General features: G+C 43.4%; 2 protein-coding genes across 3 annotated transcripts; both read right to left on the bottom strand.

Moving 5' to 3' along the window:
- Nucleotides 1-677: 677 nt before the first annotated feature.
- LOC135241531 (wee1-like protein kinase) lies at nt 678-6,986 on the bottom strand. 2 transcript variants are annotated; one of them, XM_064312013.1, is made up of 10 exons: nt 5,678-6,986; nt 4,867-5,075; nt 4,220-4,286; nt 3,964-4,136; nt 3,570-3,838; nt 3,351-3,440; nt 3,148-3,233; nt 2,872-3,042; nt 2,103-2,248; nt 678-1,895 (listed from the first exon to the last, which is right to left on the bottom strand). In XM_064312013.1, exons 1-10 carry the CDS (start codon nt 6,158-6,160, stop codon nt 1,739-1,741), a joined length of 1,851 nt encoding a protein of 616 aa, XP_064168083.1. In that variant the 5' UTR covers nt 6,161-6,986; the 3' UTR covers nt 678-1,738. The 2 variants fall into 2 exon arrangements, with proteins under 2 accessions (XP_064168083.1, XP_064168084.1); XM_064312014.1 differs by lacking the exon at nt 5,678-6,986 and adding an exon at nt 5,193-5,285.
- Nucleotides 6,987-7,518: 532 nt separating this feature from the next.
- On the bottom strand, nt 7,519-20,193 carry LOC135241529 (zinc finger protein 143-like). The gene is made up of 16 exons (XM_064312012.1): nt 20,052-20,193; nt 16,936-17,054; nt 16,645-16,737; nt 15,537-15,632; nt 14,910-14,993; nt 14,260-14,453; nt 13,935-14,009; nt 13,681-13,803; nt 13,345-13,420; nt 13,127-13,252; nt 12,670-12,849; nt 12,157-12,384; nt 11,283-11,422; nt 10,840-10,995; nt 10,063-10,194; nt 7,519-7,950 (listed from the first exon to the last, which is right to left on the bottom strand). Exons 2-16 carry the CDS (start codon nt 17,045-17,047, stop codon nt 7,867-7,869), a joined length of 1,899 nt encoding a protein of 632 aa, XP_064168082.1. The 5' UTR covers nt 17,048-17,054; nt 20,052-20,193; the 3' UTR covers nt 7,519-7,866.
- Nucleotides 20,194-20,248: the final 55 nt, after the last annotated feature.

Genomic DNA, 20,248 nt, shown 5'->3' with positions numbered 1-20,248 from the left:
ATGCGTCTTGATAAATTCAGTATGTAGAATCCAGGCAGGCTATGAACCAAGACGTTTACCCAGTGAGTCAGTTACAGACAGGAAGGTACAACTTAGGAATCCTTTCAGGTTCCAGTTAAACTACACACAACAACTACACAGTTCATTTGTGCACATGAGCTGGGAGTAGGATTGAGATTTAGTCAGTGTCATTTTGTGGAGTAAAAAAACAACAAACAAAAAAAAAAAAAAAACAGGGACCACACACATACTGTCAAAGATTTGGGATAAATAATGTACAACACATCACAAGTTTTTTTTGCCAGGCCTTATGCTAAGAACTGGAGTTAATAAAACTAAAGTATTTCAGGGGAATGATTGACACCCTGAGTCTGGATATAGACCATCTGACTTCTCTCTTCAAATAAAAATTAATTAAATCTGAGGTTCAATTCACTGACAAAACTGCTTCTTGAGCATGGCATTTTCACTTAAAGCACCCGCAGTGCATTAAATGCATTGCTTCGCACCATCATATTGACATACCAAGAGACTAAAACTACAGCACCCCAAAAGATCTTTGCCACATCTAAGGAACAGTGTCGTGGATCTCTGTGGAAAGTACCAATTGCTAGAGAACAATACTGAGCACCTACGTCTCAAATCGGACAAAAGACAAGACAAAACTTAAACAAGTAATGAGTTCATTTTCAATTTATTACAAAAAAAAGAACATGCACAAGCTAGAATAACACAAAACAACTGTGAAGATAACTGACAACACAATGAGAACAAACAAAAAGCTTTAAAGTAGCCGATGCACTGGCAGTGCACAACCAGCACAGGATCCATTATTCAAATACCAGAAATATATTGTACATAGAAATTGGACTGAAACTATGGATTTCCCTTAATGCTACAGGCAGGGTTGGAGATTTCGATTTTTTTTTATTTATTCATTTTTACTTCCGGCCAGGAGTATTGATGTAACTTTTCTGAAGGAGGTAAAATATTCCGTAATTCCAGTTGGAAGGATGAACACAAACAGTTTTCATCACATTCCATGATTCCTTTTTGTCAACTTAATTTTCCATCATCTGAGAGCAAACCATGTTCAAATCAAAATGAATACATTTTTCAAATGTACATTTAAAAAAATGCATAAAATTATACCATAGTGTGAAAAATGATATTAAACCAAATGGACAACACAGATGTGTGTGGATTAGGGAGCAACTTATTAAAAGGATTTAAAAATACTTATATTAAAAGTTACAATCCACCAACACCAGCTTCAATTACAAACAAAACAATCATAGCAGCAGATATTTTTCCTGGCAAGCTAAAACACTGCCTTCAAAGTGCTCAATTAAAACTTACCCAATGACCCAGTGTTTTTACCTGACCTCAGGTATTTTATTGGCTGTTAAGGTGCAGATAGCTGCTGTCCTTTATTCCCAGAATAGAGACATGCTGCTGAACAAAAGTACTACATTAGAGAGCAACACAGCTGTTTCAGGAGCTTTCAGGCGCAGAGAGACAGCACAACGTCTTCACTGTGACATGCGTGCATGTCTGTGGTTGCAGGGCAAGCTTCAATTTTGTTTTTATACATATTATATAAAAAAACAAGTACCCAACCGTACAAGAAATACCAAAATCTCCAAGCAGTTGGATGCTGCAGTTTGAGGAGTCTTCCAGGTCGAGGGCTTTTGAGTTTGTGCGTTTCCCTGCCCAGGGGTGTTGCTGTGTGCTTCGGTCAGTAAATGGTCAGGCTGACAGAGCGGTTCATCTTCTTGCCTATGAGCCGAGATGTCCTGCTGCTGGACTGAAGGGTGGAGCGTGTCAGCACCCCGTCTGTGTGCAAAACCTTCTCCTCCGCCACTTCCTTGGCCATCTGAGCCTTCCTCAGCTCCCTGTAAACCAGACACAGTCTATTAGGTTGCAGCACCTTCCTGTAAACCAGACACACGATCACAAACCAAATCATTACATTGCCAACAAATATAAAACCTAGCTCCATTTCATGTTTCTAAACATTTATTTTCCTAGGCTGGTTTGGTGATGCACACGGTTGATTGAATCACAGTGCGTCTTCTTCAGGTTTAAATGGCGGCACGTACTTCTGTAGCAGGGCATTTTTGAACTTCTCGGCGGTGAGTTCCTGTCGCAGCTGATTAGCACTCATCTTGGAGGCTGTGAGCAGGACAGGGTGCTTAATCAGGCTGGAGGCGGACGGCCTCCTCTCAGAGTCTGGGTGAATCATCAGCTGTACGGGAATGGGAGCAAAGTTAGAGAAGGCCAGTGCTAGGGAAGCAACCAGCATGACCTGACCTGAACTTTTCCCATCCCCCCCCAGTTTTACAACCATCCCCCTGCCCAATTTGGAATTCCCAATGTGTGTGCAGTGTGCTCTTTGTTGCCACACCTCCACTAAGAGACTGTGGGTGGCTGACTTGAGGACAGCGAAATCCCATCAACTGAAACGATCCCACGGCAACACTACAGCCAATTAAGCGCATTAAGTCGGGGAGGGGTAATTCAATGCTTTTGACCAATGTTTCAAAACAATTTCCAAGTGTGCTATGGGACACTGCATCAGCAGCAAAGATCCCTTATCCACACGAAAGCACAAACCACAACTCAATTAGACATTGGAAAATATTAACATTCAAAATTCATGAGTTTGACATCTGTGTCCTGGGGTTTTATGCCATCATTACAACAAACCAACAGCACAACTGTGCAATCACACAGACAGAGAAAGCACCAAACACTGGCACAGTCCAGATTCAACACCAGAGCATGGTATAACCGATACCAGACTATAGGACCTATCTACATGATGGAACAGTGCCTTAACAGGATGTTCTACAGTGAAGCAAGCCTTACCATCAGCAAGCTTAGGAACTCCTCAGAGAGAACTTGTGGAATGGGTGGTAGCCTTCCCTGCCGGATGTCATGCCACTTGTCGCCATTGGAGGGCATTGGTTCAGCCCCAGACGCACTGATCACTGTCAGTGCCAGGGCGAAGATATCTGCTTTTGTGAGGTCTCTGTAGTCCTGGAGAGAAGGCAGATTCCATTAGCAACAGTACAAAATCTTGAGTTCTACATTTAATGGCACAAATTTTCCTGTTTTCATTATAAGGGGGGAAAAAACAATCACCTCTTGGAGGACCTCATTAGCCAAAAACCTGCTATCACCCTCTTCCACCTGAGGATCGCTCACCCTGGTCACATGTCCAAGATCACCTGAGAGAGAGAGAAAGAGAGAGAGGTTATTTTCAATGAGTCCAAGGAACCACGTCTCTACACTTAGCATCATGGCGATTCAGACAGCGGCTTTACAGGTCAGTAGCAGCTCCTCACCGATTTTATACACTACACTGGTGGCCAGGACTTCATCCTCCTCACACTCATCCACACAAGCAGCAGAATTTCGAGATATGAAGATGTTGCCTGAAATACCAGAATGGAACAGGCACATTACAGTTATTTTAAACCTTGAATACCTCCCACTTGACAACATTCTAGATAATAACTTTTTTAAATGTGGCAGTTATGCTGAGGCAAAGACACTGCACATACTCGGCTTGATGTCCATATGCACCAGGCACATGGAGTGGATGTACCGGAGGCCTCTGGCCACCTGCAGGAGCAGGTCCTTCAGCTCCAGTTCTGACGGGAAGCGCATGCTTCTGTAGTTCTCTGCAATGATGTCAGAGAGCGTGCCGCCATTGCAGTACTCATTCTGTATCAGCATGTGGTCATCTTCTGCCCAGGCAGAATAGTACCTGACCACGTGGGGGTGCTGTCCCAGCACTGCATGGGCGTAAACCTCCCGAAGCGCATTCTGCCTGCCAAGGAAGTATCACAGAAACCACGTTCAAACAACCATCACACATTCCTATATGAATACACATATTAACACAAATCTATTCAGTATGGCTAATGGCTTGGTCTGTAGAAAATCTTCACTTACTCATCCACAGATCCTGCCAGGGGCTTCTTGGAGCGTTTGACAGCGTAGACACAGCCGTCAAGCCTTTTCACGCACTTGAACACAGACCCAAACTCGCCCGAGCCGATTTTCTCCAGCTCATGGAACTCAGAGGCATACCTGGACGTCATGTTACTTTCCATCATCGTTGCCCTCTGAGGAGATTCCAGTTTAGTTTCACACCATAACAAATGTAATACAAATAGGCTGGTAGAATAATGAATAAACAAAAACCAACCTTCGATGGGGGAATGATTTCCTCCTGAAGATCAGCATCACTGGCTTCCATATCCTCCCCGCAGGAGCTGTAAAGCAATGAGCGTTTCAGTGACACCACAAAATAAACACTAGAGGGCGGGACTGAAACAGTAAGGAGCATTTGGTTACTAAATAACTATGTGGTGTTGGTTTGCTGCCAATTTTCTCTTAGGTACGCATTCATCAACTGATTTAACGAACTGTGTGGGAACAAGTCTGGTGCGGTGTCAATCACGAATATCGAGGCCTTTTAAATGGGCCATTAAAAATAAGCATTTATGTTTGCTTACGTAGTTGTAATAGATTCCATCTTCAACTTCAAATACTAATTAGCATAATTTCTTCACATTAACATTAGTTCTCAGTCACATATCATGTATGGGCAAATTTCAAACGGACAGCCCACTCATTTATATTAGTAACATTTACATTACATTTAGCCATTTGCATACGCTATGGATAAAAACGACATACACAGCTGACATTCTTTGCATATATTCAGTTTAAACAGCTGGATATTTACTGAAGCATTTCAGACTAAACACCTAGCACAAGGGTTCTACTTTTTGCAGGCCTTAAGTACACTCCTGGCCTGCATCAATGCGTCAAAAATGAAATGATACTTACTCATCCCAAAGAGTTCGCTTCCTACTGATTTTTTGAGTTGCGGAATGGATAAGTAAGGAGTCCGGGGTGAAAGGGTTGATGTTGACCAGCGGGGTTTCTTTCCTCTTGTAGTCCGTGTTAGGTTTTCCTGAGGAATCCACATTCTTGAAGAGGGCTATTCTCCTGCTGGTGGACTCCACAGCAGCTGTCCTGGCTTTGGACAGCAAACTCTATACAGAAAACAAAAATGAATTTGAGTCACGCACAAAAAACTGCGCAGTCTGTGCGCCACTGAATACTGAAAGCATTTTAAAAACGAAGTTAATATATTAACACTCGGCACATACAAACAGAAAAGCATGCTTTCCGAAATGTATAGAGTAGCGAGCGTTAACTTCGCACCTTGGAGAAACGGTACCTTGCATAACATGGATGAGTTATCTAACGTATCGCCGCGTACATTAAATAGGTCACTTGGGCATCGTGTCTTCGCCGTTCATATTAACTTGACAGAACTACTTTTGAGCCGGAAATTTAACAATATATATTATATCAAGTCAAACGATAAAACGATTCTTAAGCACGCTGACAGAATGTTGACTTAGAGATTGAGGCAAACTTTAAAAGCTTCACCAAGCTAGCTAGCTGCCATAACATAAGTTAAGGTTTCACTCAAGCTTGCGACTTAAGATTGATTGCTGAACAAAATCCAAATTCAGACAACTGGAAACGTATTATGGAAAAAGAAATGTTTCAAATCAACTAGCAAGCCAGTTTACAGGACAGTTCAACAACAAATAAAAGCTTGATCATCTTAAGCTCACCAATTTACCTTTGGAGTGTGCGGTGTATCAAAGAGTCGAAGCTTTCTCAATGTTTTATGGGGTGGTGTGTCCGGACAATCGGGAACGGGAGAACTCGAACCTTCTCGGTCTTCCCGGCGGTACACTCTCTCCAGTGAAGTGTGGTCAGAATTCCGAGGGCTTTTCCTTGGAGACGGTGATCCCCTCGAGAAAAGACTCGGTTGTTTCACAGGGGACGGGGTCAGAAATCCTTCCTCGTCCCAGAATTCGACACTGTCGTCCTCTCCGGTTTGGTTCAATGGACTGCTCCCAGAATCGTTACTCTTCCCCGTCATATTTCGTCGCAGTGGAAGAGGAGAGTCAATTTCTGTGAATCCAGACTCAGCCCCTGTGCTGCTGTTCCAGTCTTCCACCGGATCATCTTCTCCATCGCTCGCAGAAAACTGTAACTTTTGTCGGATTGCCCCCATTTTAGGAGACAAGCTACCGAGCCGTCGAGAACTTAGACTCATTTTCACAAATCAATAAAGCGCTGCAGTGTAACTTCAACTGTCACGCGTAAAGAAAATAGGGGGGGGGGGGTGACTTCTCTAAACTGTCTATCAAACCAAAATACAAATTTAAGCAAAAAAGACCAACCGAAACTAGCTTGCACAGTATTTTAAAAATATGAAACAAATAAAAATAAAATACCGACATATAACTTATTTCTGACAAACGTTCAGCATCACTGCACATACTGCAGGTTGCCAATATCAACGTTTGCCAAATGTAATTTAATTGCCTAATTATAAGTTAGCAATCTAGAATGTGTCCTCCTGCGACTGCCAGTCATTCGAAATGCGTATCGATGCGACGAGCAACACGCCCCTTACCATGCTACACTGAAATGAAAATGGCTGAACTTCGGTGCATCTCGATTACGGTGATAATGCCCAGAATAGCCCTTTATAAAATTCGAGTTAATATTGTTTAAATCAAACCCCAGTAACAATCACATCGTATATAAAATAAAGCATTTGACGGCACGTGAACGTCTGTGTTTGTTTACTAAATTAGCAACGCAGCTAACTTGCTAGCCATGTAGTTTGAATGCTGGCTCACTCCCCTGTCCAACACTGAATACCATGCTTCCCGCGACCGTTGATCAAGTGACCCATGTCAACCAATGAAAGGACGCCCTCTCTGTTTAAAAACGGGGCGGTTCAAATGTTCTTCTAGAGGTGTTACGTCACGATACCGATCTCTTAAAGTGCACGTCAAGTTAGCGCAACTCACTAGTTTCTGCCTTCTGAAAATTAACTCAAGAACATCGTAGTGCCAAAGGCGGCCTTTGACGTTACTTGATTACAATAGAACTATTAGTGCTTTAATAGCATGGCGTTTTTTACCTGGCTATTATGGGGTAAAAAAAAAAAAAACACTGAAAGAACTGATAATCTTAAACTGACGCCGAAATAAGCCGATGCTAGTAAAATTAAATTGTAGATGGCTCTACAAAAATGATTTACGCTATGCCATGCGGCATTTGGATAAATAACAATCTTAATTGATGCGTCGCAAGGCTTTTTACAAGGCACGTACCCTCACCCTTTATTAAAGCAAATATATTAGGAGTGAATAACTAAAATTAAAATACTTTACAGTTCCAGTACGAAGAACCTTTGCAGTAATGGCGTGAATACTGTAGTTCTGCTAAAATTTTTACGTAGCAAAAAACAATCCCCTTGCCTTAATATAGATTGCAGTACTTTAATGTAGGAAAACTAATACTCTTAAATCTTTTGTTCATAATCACGTGTAAAATATACGGAGAATTTGGAGCACTGACAGTCCATGCATGTGTGTACATACGATTATCACCCAATAATTTTTTTTTGAGAAAGTGGTAACCTTTAATTCTGAATGCATTCACAATTACATAGTCTTTCATCAGCAATGTAAAATGTATTAACATTTTTGTACAGAAGAACTCAATGTGTCTGTACAACAGGACCTGCTGTTCACATTTAAAATGTATATGTACACAAAATGTATAAGAAAAATAATTTTAAGCTATGTACTTAACTGCAGAGTATATGGATTATGCACAAATGGTAAGATTCCTGCAATTCTTTCCTGTTTTTTTAATTTTTAATTTTTTTAAATCGTTCTTGTTTTGCATGTTCACTTCCAAACAGTTTTTCCTGAAGAATCTCTGACGGTGACTGAGCATGTGCTAATCATCCAGCCCTGGAGTTTCTCCCTGTTGTATTCTCGAGGCAATTCGAATGGCTTCTTCCAAAGACGGCTGTTCACTGAGCTATAAAAAAAAAGTTAAAAGGGACACTGAAAACAGAAACCAAGACACTACACAAAATAAATCCTTTTTACATCAAAGGTTAGCAAATTCACACCTGAAAAAAGGTTTTACTATATCAACAGCAAGTCTCCTATTTTACTCAAAATTTGCATTTAAAAGGAGCAAATGATGTGATTAAATGTTCTGCCTTGTAAAACAGGTATTCACAAACTATAGGTGAAAACCTCAACATCAACAACAGATCCGTTTAGCACCAAATAAAATGAGTTGTTTTGCAAAGAGTGCATCGTTTCAAATCCGATACTACAACATCTACAATGCTTAAAGTTTTTTGGTTTGTGGACAAGTAATAAAATCTTATGTTTTAATCATAGCTGAGTGCTTACAGTAAGTAATGTAGTGGGGAATGGCAAAAATGGTAAGTAGGCTACTTTATCTATAAAAACATCTTTCCATACATGTACCTCTGGAGAAGGTGATAAGCTGCTGGATGATTTAACGGTTGGTTTAACTACAGGCAGACAGAGTACTATAAATCACTGAGAGACAGCTCTTTCTGGAGACTGAAGGTTGGCTGTAAGCAGAGCCTAGTCCACAGCAGCTCAGCAGCTGCACTCAGATGATACAATACATGGCCAAAAGTAAGTGGACACCCAAACGTCACACCCACATGTACTTGCTGAACATCTAATTCCAAAGCCACGGGTATTAATTTAGATTTTGTCTCCCCTTTGCTGCTAGAACAGCCTCCACTCTTCTGGGAAGGCTTTATACTAGAATGTGGAACACAGCTGTGGGAATTCACTTCCATTCAGCCACAAGAGCATTAGTGAGGTTGGGCACTGATGTTTGGTGATAAGGCCTGGCTCACAGACAGTGTTCCAATTAATCCCAAAAGTGTTTGATGGAGTTGAGGGTCAGGGCTCTGTGCAGGTCAGTCAAGTTCTTCTACACTAAACTTGGCAAACCATTTCTTTATGGACCTCGCTTGGTGCACGGGGGCATTGTCATGCTGAAACAGAAAAGGGCATTCCCCAAACTGTTGCCACAAAGTTGGAAGCACACAATTGTCTAGAATGTTATTGTATGGTGTAGCATAAAGATTTCTGTTCACTGGAACTAAGGGGCCTAGCCCAAACCATGAAAAACAGCCTCAGATTCCTCCTCTACCAAACTTTATGGTACGCACTGTGCATTTGGGGCATGTAGCATTCTCCTGGCATTGACCAAACCCAGATTAGTCCATCAGACTGCCAGGCAGTGAAGTGTGATTCATCACTCCAGAGAATGCATTTCCGCAAGTCCTATGGTGGTGTGCTTTACACCACTCCAGCTGACGCCTGGCATTGCACATGGTGATCTTAGGCTTGTGTGTGGTTGCTCGGTCATGGAAACCCATTTCACAAAGTTCCTGATAAAAAGTTCTTGTACTGACGTTGCTTTCAGAGTCAGTCTCTAACTCGGTAATGAGTGCTGCAGCTGAGAACAGACGATTTTAACACGCTACGAGCTTCAGCACTTGGCCTGTGAGCTTGTGTGGCCTACCATTTTGCGGCTGAGCTGTGGATGCTCCTAGACATTTCCACTTCACAATAACAGCACTTACAGTTGACCGGAGCAACTCTAGCAGGGCAGAAATTTCCTGGAAAGGTGGCGTCCTATGACAGTGCCACGTTGAATGTCACTAAGCTCTTCAGTATGACCCATTCTACTGCCAATGTTTGTCTATGGAGATTGCATGGCTATATGCTTGATTTTATGCACCGGTTAGCAATGGGTGTGGCTGAAGTAGCTGTACCCAATAATTAGAAGGGGTGTCCACATACTTTTGGCCATGTAGCGTACCTCCTACACCCACTCACTTTCTCTATCATTGCACAGACATATGGGTTAAACTGATTTACACATACGCTTGAAACTCTTAAAAAGCCAAGAGCTATATTTTCTTACCGACCTCACCCTTAAGATGCCAGCAGTGGTGTCCACAGCCACAGTTAACACAGGGCTAATCTCATTTTAGTCGGCGCTCCCAGGGAAAGAATACCTCCTCACCTGTTCACTTTGCTTCTCCATGGGGTTGTGTGTGTGTTGAGGTGTCTGTGGACGGCCTACCTGTACTGCAATCTGAGTGCCATTGGAGCCGGTGGCCAGCAGAGTCACAGGGTGAGGGTGGTGCTGGTGTTCCTGGCTGAGCTCCACTTGTGAGGTCTGGAATGCAGCTAAATCTGGGGTGACAATGGCCACCTGTAGGTACAGGTATAGGAATGTTCTTAGACAGCAGGGTGGACTCAGTAACACAATGGTTGTACCTGTGTGTAGAGATATTTACTGGTGCAAAGAAACAAATAAATGCAGCTGGTTCACATTTGTGCATTGCCAGTCGCTTGTATTTGTTTGTGGATTTCTGAGACAATTCTCAGTGGAAGATTTGGAAAAAAAATGCACAACTGTTTTATTTTCACTGACCGCTGTAGTTCCAAATTAGCAACTTGTTAGCAATTTACTTTTTTAAAGCACCTGTGAAGCCATTTGTCCAAAACACTAACAAGAATGTGCACTTTACTCGCATGTGAATTGTTTGTTTACATTTCTAAAATTGTGGAGTTCGGCGATAGAGACAAACAAAGAAGAAAAAAAAAATTATATATATATATATATACACACACACACACACCTTTGTCCCACACATTATGGAGCTCAAGTCATAAAGGTGTGTACATGGCTAATACTGGTATACTCCATGTAAACCATTCAAGTGTGTTTCTGTATGCCAACAAAGTAAATATAATGGAATGAAAATCTATGATCCTTCATCTGTTCAGCGAATCATTACTGCCAACAAAGGGATTTTAAAAAATGGTAATTGATGAGAGAACATAAAGAACATACCTGTCCTTCTGTGCCATCTGCTGTTACCATGGTGACTGCGTGTGTTCCTCCTGAAAGCATGGCCTCGTGAGCTGGGACGGTTATGGTAGTGCCGTCTTGGGTTACCATGGTTATGGTGTTTTCCATTGCTTGTAAGTCAGCCTGTGATATACTGACCTATGACCATAAAGCCAGAATCAGCAAGTGCGCTATATCATACCTCAAATACACTCACTATTTTCTCCTTTGATCTATGCATTCATGGGAAAAATGACCCATTATAATAATTTTTATATTATTTCATATGCTAAATAATCCTGTTAAGAGACAGTCACACAACTGAAGACCAGACAAACCTTCTAAAAAGGTAAAATAAAATTACTGGAAAGATAAAATTAAACAAACATGGATGTAAAGACAATGTGTGCAATGTTCAATAGACCATTCTTGGGAATGTTTCTTACCTGTTGGGTCCCATCCTGTGAGATAAGGTTCACATGTTGGTGCCCTATGACCTCAGCAGTTTCTGTGGAAACCTGCTCAGACCCAGAATCCTCCTCTTCCACCCCAGGAACATAGGTCACACCAGGCTCATCAATTGCATCTGAGTCACATCCGAAAAAAACAAAAACAAAAATAAAACATGCAGGCAGATCAGAACCAGTCACATCTCCAGGCAGAACTAGCAGAACTAGGCACATCTCCACCATTCACAAAACCAATAAGCCTCTCAAACATCGACCACATTTCCACTAATTACAGCGCATAATCCATATACCTTACAGTCACCAGGCAGATCTCCACCAATCACAGAACAGAAGCAGTACATCTCAAACACCAGGCACATCTCCACCAATAAATGCAGAACTAGCACATCTCATAGACACCAGGTGCATCACAACTAATCACCGCGCAGAACCTTCAAGTCTCACAGACTTTAGGGACATCTCCACCAATCACTGCACAGAACCTGCACACCTCACAAACCAGGCACATCAACAATGACAGCACAAAACTGACAGATACGTGACATTGCATCACTGAATGAGTCGGCGCAGATGAAACATTCTGGTGTTCTACATGGACTGGATGCAAGAAAATGTGCAATGGTTTATGGTGTGTCACACCTGCTAATATGCCCATTGTATTCAAGCAGTCATGGTCAGAGCTTATGCAAGAACAGCTGAAAACAAGGACAATGTTTCAATGAATGGCAGTGTGCAATTATCAACAGGCAGTGTAAAGACACAAATACATGTAAACTGTGTACAGTAATGAAGTAGTACGTATTGTGCAGAGTGGGGGTGATGTATAATGCTGCCTGCTGCTGGGCCTGACCTGCTGGGGGCTCAAAGTAGGCCTCCTGCTCCTCCTCGATGGGCTCGGTGTCGTTGTGCGCGGTGCGCTTGTGCATGGCCAGCGTGGAGATCTGCTTGTAGGTCTTGCCACAGTGGTTGCAGTTGTATGGCTTGCAGGGGGTGTGGACCACGTGGTGCTTGTACAGGCTGGAGTACTCTGTGAAACGCTTGTCGCAGCCTGGCACTGTGCACACATATGGCTTCTCCCCTACACACGCGCACACGCACAACACAAACACACACACACACACACAATTCACATCAATTCTCTGTTCTAACTCTGGATGGAATCATAGGTTTGCCCAAAGACAGTCAGCACTCTCCTCTTCAGAGTCGTCAGCTTAACACACTGACCAACCAACTGTACAAACATGCCTCAGCCTTTACATTTTGATCAATGAAATCCACAAACATTCCTTCATAATCTGGGACACCTTAAAGCAAATCACATGGTATCCCTGTAGGTGCGTGGAATGTTCCGGCGAGGACATGCCTGTGTGGATCCGCATGTGGTTTTTGTAGTTGGTGGCACTGGCGAAGGCGCGCCCACAGCTGGGCTCGGAGCAGTAGTACGGCCGCTCTCCCGTGTGCGTGCGGATGTGCACCTTCCGGATGTTGGACGTGGTGAAGGACCGCCCACAGCCTTCAAACGGACACTTGAATGGCCGCTCACCTGCAAGCATGAAGGGAGACAGATTAAAAAATATTTCACACCCAGCACATTTTGAAAACAGTTTTCTACCTTTTTTTAAAATCAGATTTGGGAACTGCCAAGTGTACCATTTTTGCCACTGCTACCTTGGTCACACAGTACTACAGGATAGAAGCGGTGCTAAGGCTGAAATCTGTGACTGTATGGCCTAGCCTATGTTTGTGGTGAAAGCCTCTACAGACTAAGCCTGGGCCATACTGAGGCCAGTGTGCGTCTCCCAGGTGAAACAGGAAGGCACCTGTGTGGGTTCTGATGTGCTTCTGCAGGTCTCCAGATGTCTTGAATGACTTGTGACAGTTCATCTCCTGACAGCGGTATGGTTTCTCCCCCGTGTGTGTCCGAACATGACTCTTCAGGCCGTACCCTTCCAAACATGCAAAGCACACATGTAGAGTAAGCATGTGTGACAAACATCAGCAACACAAGCACGTCTGCAACACCCGTGAGGCTGCTCACCTGTGGCAAACTTCTTCCCACAGCCCAGATGGTCACACAGGTACGGCCGGTCTCCAGTGTGCGATCGCTCGTGGACCTACATGCACATTTATAGACACACAAAGCTCAGAAATGTGTGCTCTTCATGTTTCAGCTGTCACTCATCCACAGTTCAACTCAAACTGTCACTTTCTTAGCTTCATATGACCAACAATCATTAACACTGAAATAAATACCAGTGTAAAACTGTAAATATATTGCAAATATATTGTAAATATTAAACTGTCATTAAGCTGGCACTACAGTAGAACAGAGGACATGCAAATGTGTAGCCTGTGTGGGTGTATATGTGTGTACCTTCAGGTGGTGTGCTGTGGTGTACAGTTTCCCACAGCCCTCATAGTCACAGCGGAAAGCCTTCTCTCCCACCTGCTGGGCCTTGGCTAAGGCACGCCCACTCCCGTGCCCCTGCAAAACAATCTGACAGAGAGGAGGAACGTCACTCTCCAAACGCTGGAGGAACGTAGCTCGCCAAACGCTGGAGGAACGTAGCTCGCCAAACGCTGGAGGAATGTCGTTCTCCAAACCTACAGGATTCTGGGATACAGTACCTGCATTTGCACACCGCCATCCACTTCCCCTCTGCTGACCAGCCCTGAGCTTGCAACGCACTCCGCACTCTCCACCTGAGGAGATCAAACACTAGATCAAATGCTCGTTGGGGAAAAGCACAGTGATATTACAACCATCACTGGCCCAACAGGGGAATAAGCCAGTGAGCAGTAGTAGCCTGGAGTAGTGTTCAGATTCATCCAGAATAATATGTGACTCAAAATAGTTCAGCACTGTACTCTGAGCAACGCATGACAAACCAGGGGAGTATGGGGTGTGTGTGATAGCATATCCAAGCCAGCTGGGACGGTCTGAGTTAGCTACCTTGGCAGTGTACTGCTCCAGCACGCTAATGGTCTCAGGGTCAATGGCACCCTCTGCCTGCAAGTCTGCGACTGTGCCGTCGGCCTGGATGGCCAGAATGGTGTTTGTCTGGGGCATCTGCACTGTGTGATGGATATACGCCGTAGTCCCGTCCTCCAGCTGTACCGCCTGCAGCGAGCTCTGATCATATGTCTCTGTGCACACAGGAAACCACAATCAAAACACGCAGAAAAACACATGGAGAAACTGTCAGGAAAACCTTGCTACTGGGCAGAAACTAGTTAACACTGCTTAAAAACCTCAAACAACTGACGCTTCCAGGCAGGAAAATGGTCGAATATGAATAAATTATGTACATTATGTTTGAAAGTGCAGGCTATGAATATTATTTAGGGCCCTCATGCCAAATATGCCATGGCAATTAGGCCAATCCCAGTAACCAGGCTCTGAAATGCATGGAAATGTTCTATACAAATGGCTTACATTGCGATTGTTGATTTTGTTTTTAGTATGAAGAGTAGGAATTGATTGGTAGGGGTAAGTAAATGATATGTATTCCCATGGTGTATGGCAATTATGTACAGTGCAGTGAGTGGAGGGCAGCTATGGTAACAGCATGCACTGCAGCTAGGTGCAGGGGCCAGATGTACCTTTGGGGGCGTGGTGGATGTAGGCAGTTGTTCCGTCCTCCAGCTGCACAGCCTGACCATCTTCCAGTCTCAAACTGTCCTCTCCTACAACAGCAGACAAAGGTGACCCCACGTACTTGTCCCCATCCCACTGACTACACCCACCCACCTGACCTCACCCCCCTCCACACCCACAGCCTCTTTTCAATGATAGCGGGGACGGGAGATACTTCAATATTTAGTAGCAGAGTGATACTTTAGTTCCTAGGGCAGAAGGGCAGAAACAGTCTTCTTTGACCTCAGCATGCCTGAGGCCAAATTGAAACCTGGGGTGCACTAGTGACAAACCTTTACCTTTACTCCTTACAGTCACATGATTACACAAACATGGCTTCTTGGGACCATATGCATCCTGATCAACTGGTGGGGGGGTTGCTAGAAGATGATGAGATGTTTGTCATTCCAGCTGACTTAACTCTCCAATCCCTGGGCAATGCTAGAGCCAACTGTGCATTGTCCTGCAGTGGTGCCAGCCACAGTCACTAGCACGGTAACATGTGGCCAGAACAGTGCCATAACAGGATGAGCCACCTAGCAGCCCAGCACATGAATCATTACCAGTGAGGTGATGAGGGCAGTGACACATACCTGCCTTTGGCATGGACACGTGTTGCACATAAGCAGCTGATCCATCCTCCAGCTGAATGACCTGGCCCTCCATCAGCTTCCCATCTGAAAGGGAAACTGTGCTGCTCGGTTAGACTGAGCTGCTCACGGGGTTCTTCCCCCCTCACACACTTGGGTCTTGCCCTCCATGATTGGCCCTCTTTTCAGAGCCAAACATATCAAATCACACTCCATTAGCAGCTCAAATATATCAAACCAGCATCCTTTAAGAGCCCAGTGATCTTAAAGCAGCTTCCTGCAAAACAGCCCAGTGATCTCAAAGCAACATCCTATAATAGCCCAAATAAAAAAGTATGAAATTCATTTGATAGAAACACGACAACTGCAGGACACAGTCAGCACTATGGCCGGACCCCAGGGGACAAGGGCCGTCCAATCAGATCACTTTGCCCATTAGTTTGAATTTAATGCTAAAAATAAAAAATCTGAATTATTGCAATTAACTTGACAGGCAAAAATCCAACTCGGGTCGCTGAGGTGAGGGGTGGCTGTGCTAACCAGTTCACTAAAAACGAAGTTAACCACAAGCAGTTAGGCCATGCTGAATGTTCTGTTAGCCCTTAAGCCCACTGTCACGTTTTCATCTCCACCTCCATGGGAAAGAACTCATTCTATGTGTTAATGAAGGTCACGTCTGGTTCATGTAATGTACGTAACATTTGCAAAGTCAAGTGAATGTTATAGTGCAAGTACAAAAGTCATCACAAAACTTCATAGTTGGCCCAATGCTGACAGTAGTTTTGAGGCTGTACTTTCAGCAAAATATGACTAAAAAAATAGTAGAGATTTGAATAAGGGGTAGGTTTGAATAAGAGGCTAAAAAAAGAATATTTTACATCTTATCTACAGCAGTTCAAAACAGTTTCTGCTTCCCGTACAAACTGGGGAGGATCATTCCAGAGCTTCAGATCCCTGAGGCTAAATGTCCTGCTGCTGGTTTCAAGCTGACAAATTCAGACCATCAGAAACAGACGGTCTGAAGCCATGTAACACTTCATACGTTGGTAACAAGATTTTGTAATCAGCATGGTTAATTATAGTATAATTAAGTCTCAAAATAGGAACCTACCTCTAGGGTTGTGCTGTATATAGGCTGTAGAGCCATCCACCAGGGTCACAGCCTGTAGGCTAACAGTGTCCATACTTTCCATCTGGTCTCCGTCTACAGAACAACACCATCAGCAGACGGCTCAATGAGTAGGCAGCTGGAGAGAATATTATTAACTAAAACAATAACACAACATGCACCACATTATATCAACAACCAATATTATCAAAATCTTCACTTAGTAAATCCATGCAAGTTCCACAATCACCAGCCAATCCTGGAGGAGAACCCCCTTGCAACCGCTGTTCTCACCTGCAACAGCGACGGCCTCAGCCAGGCAGAGGGTGACGTGCTGGGCGTCAGCCCCTCCAGCCTGGAACTCCGCCATGCTTTGCGAGTCGCGGTTAATCTGAGCCAACAGCATGCCTGCCCTGCACACAAACACACATCACTCTACCACATGGCCCGCACACAAACACACATCACTCAGTACTACAACATATCCTGCACACAAACACCCATCACTCAGTACCACAACATGGTCTTCACACAAACACACATCACTCAGTACCACAACATGGCCCTCACACAAACACACATCACTCTACCACATGGCCCGCACACAAACACCCATCACTCAGTGCCAAAACATGGCCTGCACGCAAACACACATCACTCAGTACCACAACATGACCTGCACACAAACACACATCACTCTACCACATGGCCTGCACACAAACACACATCACTCAGTACCACAACATGGCCTGCACACAAACACACATCACTCTACCACATGGCCTGCACACAAACACACATCACTCAGTACCACAACATGGCCTGCACACAAACACACATCACTCAGTACCACAGCATTCACACTGTATCAGCACTGACGACAAAGGAGAGCAGGATAGTCTGTCCTCCATTGATATTTGTTACTTTTTGTAGACAAGGAGAAAGCAGACAGAGTAACAGACAGAGAAGGGACCACTGCTGAAAAATTGTGACAGCAGGGATCGAACCCCCATCTATGTAGGAGACTAGCACGTTTCGACAGGCAGCCACCCTATGGACTGCGCCACACATCTTCCCCATGATGAGTTTTTTGTGCAAAACAAATTATGGCTACAGCTCAGTCTTGGTCTCAGCTGAACAGAATTCCTGTGGTTTGTACAATGCTCACCTAATATAAGTGGTAAAACCTAACTTTAGCATTAGAGCGTGAATGTGTAAATACTGTGCCACCATGTCAGGGTGCATCATGACATGGGGGGAGGGCATTTGGGCTTCACAGGAATTTCCTAACAGCTCAACAACACACAGATGAGGAATTTTTGTTAATTCTACCAGTACTGATCATCAGAAAATGTCAGACCAAAATAATCTATTCACAATTTTACATTTACATTTTTAGTAGTTCTATACCGAGTCAGCTCTCTGCTTTTGAAACGGTTTCTCCAAAAGGCTCTACCAGCCTCGCTGAAAGTGCAGTGGCATGTCCTCTCTGTTGTCTAATACTAAACTTATAGGTAACAGAGTAAAAACTAGTGGACCCTGCAATTGGTGCACCATTTACCTGTATTTCCATTAAAGAAAGCAAGAAAGCATGCGTTACATAGCCTTAATGTACACTGCTGATTGCTCTAAGACAAATTCAGATGTTTGTAGGGGGGAAGAGAGATGGGAAAGTAGATTTTAAAAAGTCTTAATGCACTTCGTATCAATTTAAATTTTTGCCAAGTCATATACACTTTTCAGACGAGGTCACGACATTCCCGCCAGTGTAGTTGTTTAACAGGGTAAAACGTTACGTCTTGGAAACAAAACTTTTTTGTTTTTAGTGACTCCATCTACACACCATGTGCAGGGAAACTGGCTGGGGGCACCGGGAAATTCGTGCAGCTCTTCAAATAAACATGTTAAATGAGTTCTTGTGTATGCTATAGTTTCATATGTATCACAATGAGGTTCTAAGGCAAAGATGATCACGTTTTCAAAGATACAGAAGTGCAGTAACAAATGCCATGGTAGCTGAAATGAATTTCCAACAAAACACTGCAGCAGAACAAAATGCAAAAAGAGCTGCAACGTTTTGGTAAAACAAAATCTTAAAAAATAAAAAACACCCATTATAAAAATCATAATCATGATTATAATCATGCAGCAAAAATGTATGAAGTGCAAAATAATGTGTTTTCTTTTGAACTGGTTATAGCGCGAGTTCATTAGCTACAGTAGGCTATAGGCGTACAGTCATTTAAAAAAACGTGTGTAATGAGAGTTTACATGCGAATGCACAGAAGAATCATATATAAAATGCCACCAACATTAATAGCAACATATTTGCGGACAACAACAAAGCTATGCGTTTTATTATTGCGGTAGAATACGAAGAATATTTCGATGGTTATGGCTATACTATGGCTAATTTTATGCACCATTTCCAGTGGGTGACAGACCTTTCCTGTGCAACAACCAGAGGCAACAACTAAAAACACCGTTGCTAGCTAAGGCATGTCGTATTGAGCGTTTTTGTTACCAACGACGTGTGAAATAGAAGAGGAATCTGTTCAACGGCTCGCTCGCTCATAACAAGACGAGAAAACGTGTAGCTAGCTAGCCAAGTCCGCCGAGGCTACGTTAACTCGTGTTAGATAATTGACTCGCGTAATCGGGGGTTCGTCGCATTTTCAACAAAACTTTACGCCAGATACTGCTAAACTGTCAATGTATTAACTGTTAGACACCTAGCTAGTTAATTTAGCTAGCTAGTCTAATGTTAGACTGCACTGAAACAAGTCAGTATGCTAACCGGCTATACTCAACGAAAACAAACAGACTAGTCATCTGTACAAGACAAAAACGTAAAAATCTACAAAATCAGATTATATCGCTAAGTAGCCACCACAACAAGCCAGCTTCGTTGAATGAAACATAACAGCAGCTTGCTTCGCATCAAGCTAGCTAGCTAACGTTAGCTTTGGCTAGCCAACGTTGCTGATATTCTCGTGGGTGATTTAGCTAATGTTACCCAAATCAGCATGCAAACTAGTTCGATTGTGTGAAGCCAACTGACATTGAGCGGATTAACAAAATGATGCTGGACAGCCAACATACTGGCTACCACACCACAAAAATAGTGAAATACTTAAGTACAAGGCGAACACTACGACCGGTGATTACGTGGTAGAAAATTTCGAAACTACAAAGGCGCAAAGCCGAAGGAGGGTTGCTAGTGCAAGAACGCGGAATCCATTAGCTAATTAATAATAAAACATTTACAACTTTGAGTGCTTTCAATTGTGTTTTAATTCATCATATTGATTCTGTATGCCACCCATTAGGATCTCCATCGAAATGTTCCCCCGCTGGAGATGGCTGTTTGAAATAAGGCACACTGGGTAAAAACACATTTATATACTAACCTCCGAAATTTTCCAACAATTCCTTCGTCCGACCACCATGCATCAGGGCAGGAAATGTCCTGTGTTCACCAAACCCTGGAACATGTATAGAAACCAAAGATTGCCTTAACGCGAAACAACCCATTGGTTATGAAGTCGTTTATTCGCTGAAAATATTCGCCATCACGGATTGCAGCCCTCCAATTGGTTCAAGAGCC

The sequence above is a fragment of the Anguilla rostrata genome, chromosome 16 (assembly GCF_018555375.3).
Source record: "Anguilla rostrata isolate EN2019 chromosome 16, ASM1855537v3, whole genome shotgun sequence".
Taxonomy (NCBI): domain Eukaryota; kingdom Metazoa; phylum Chordata; class Actinopteri; order Anguilliformes; family Anguillidae; genus Anguilla; species Anguilla rostrata.
This window is presented reverse-complemented; position numbering and strand designations above follow the sequence as displayed.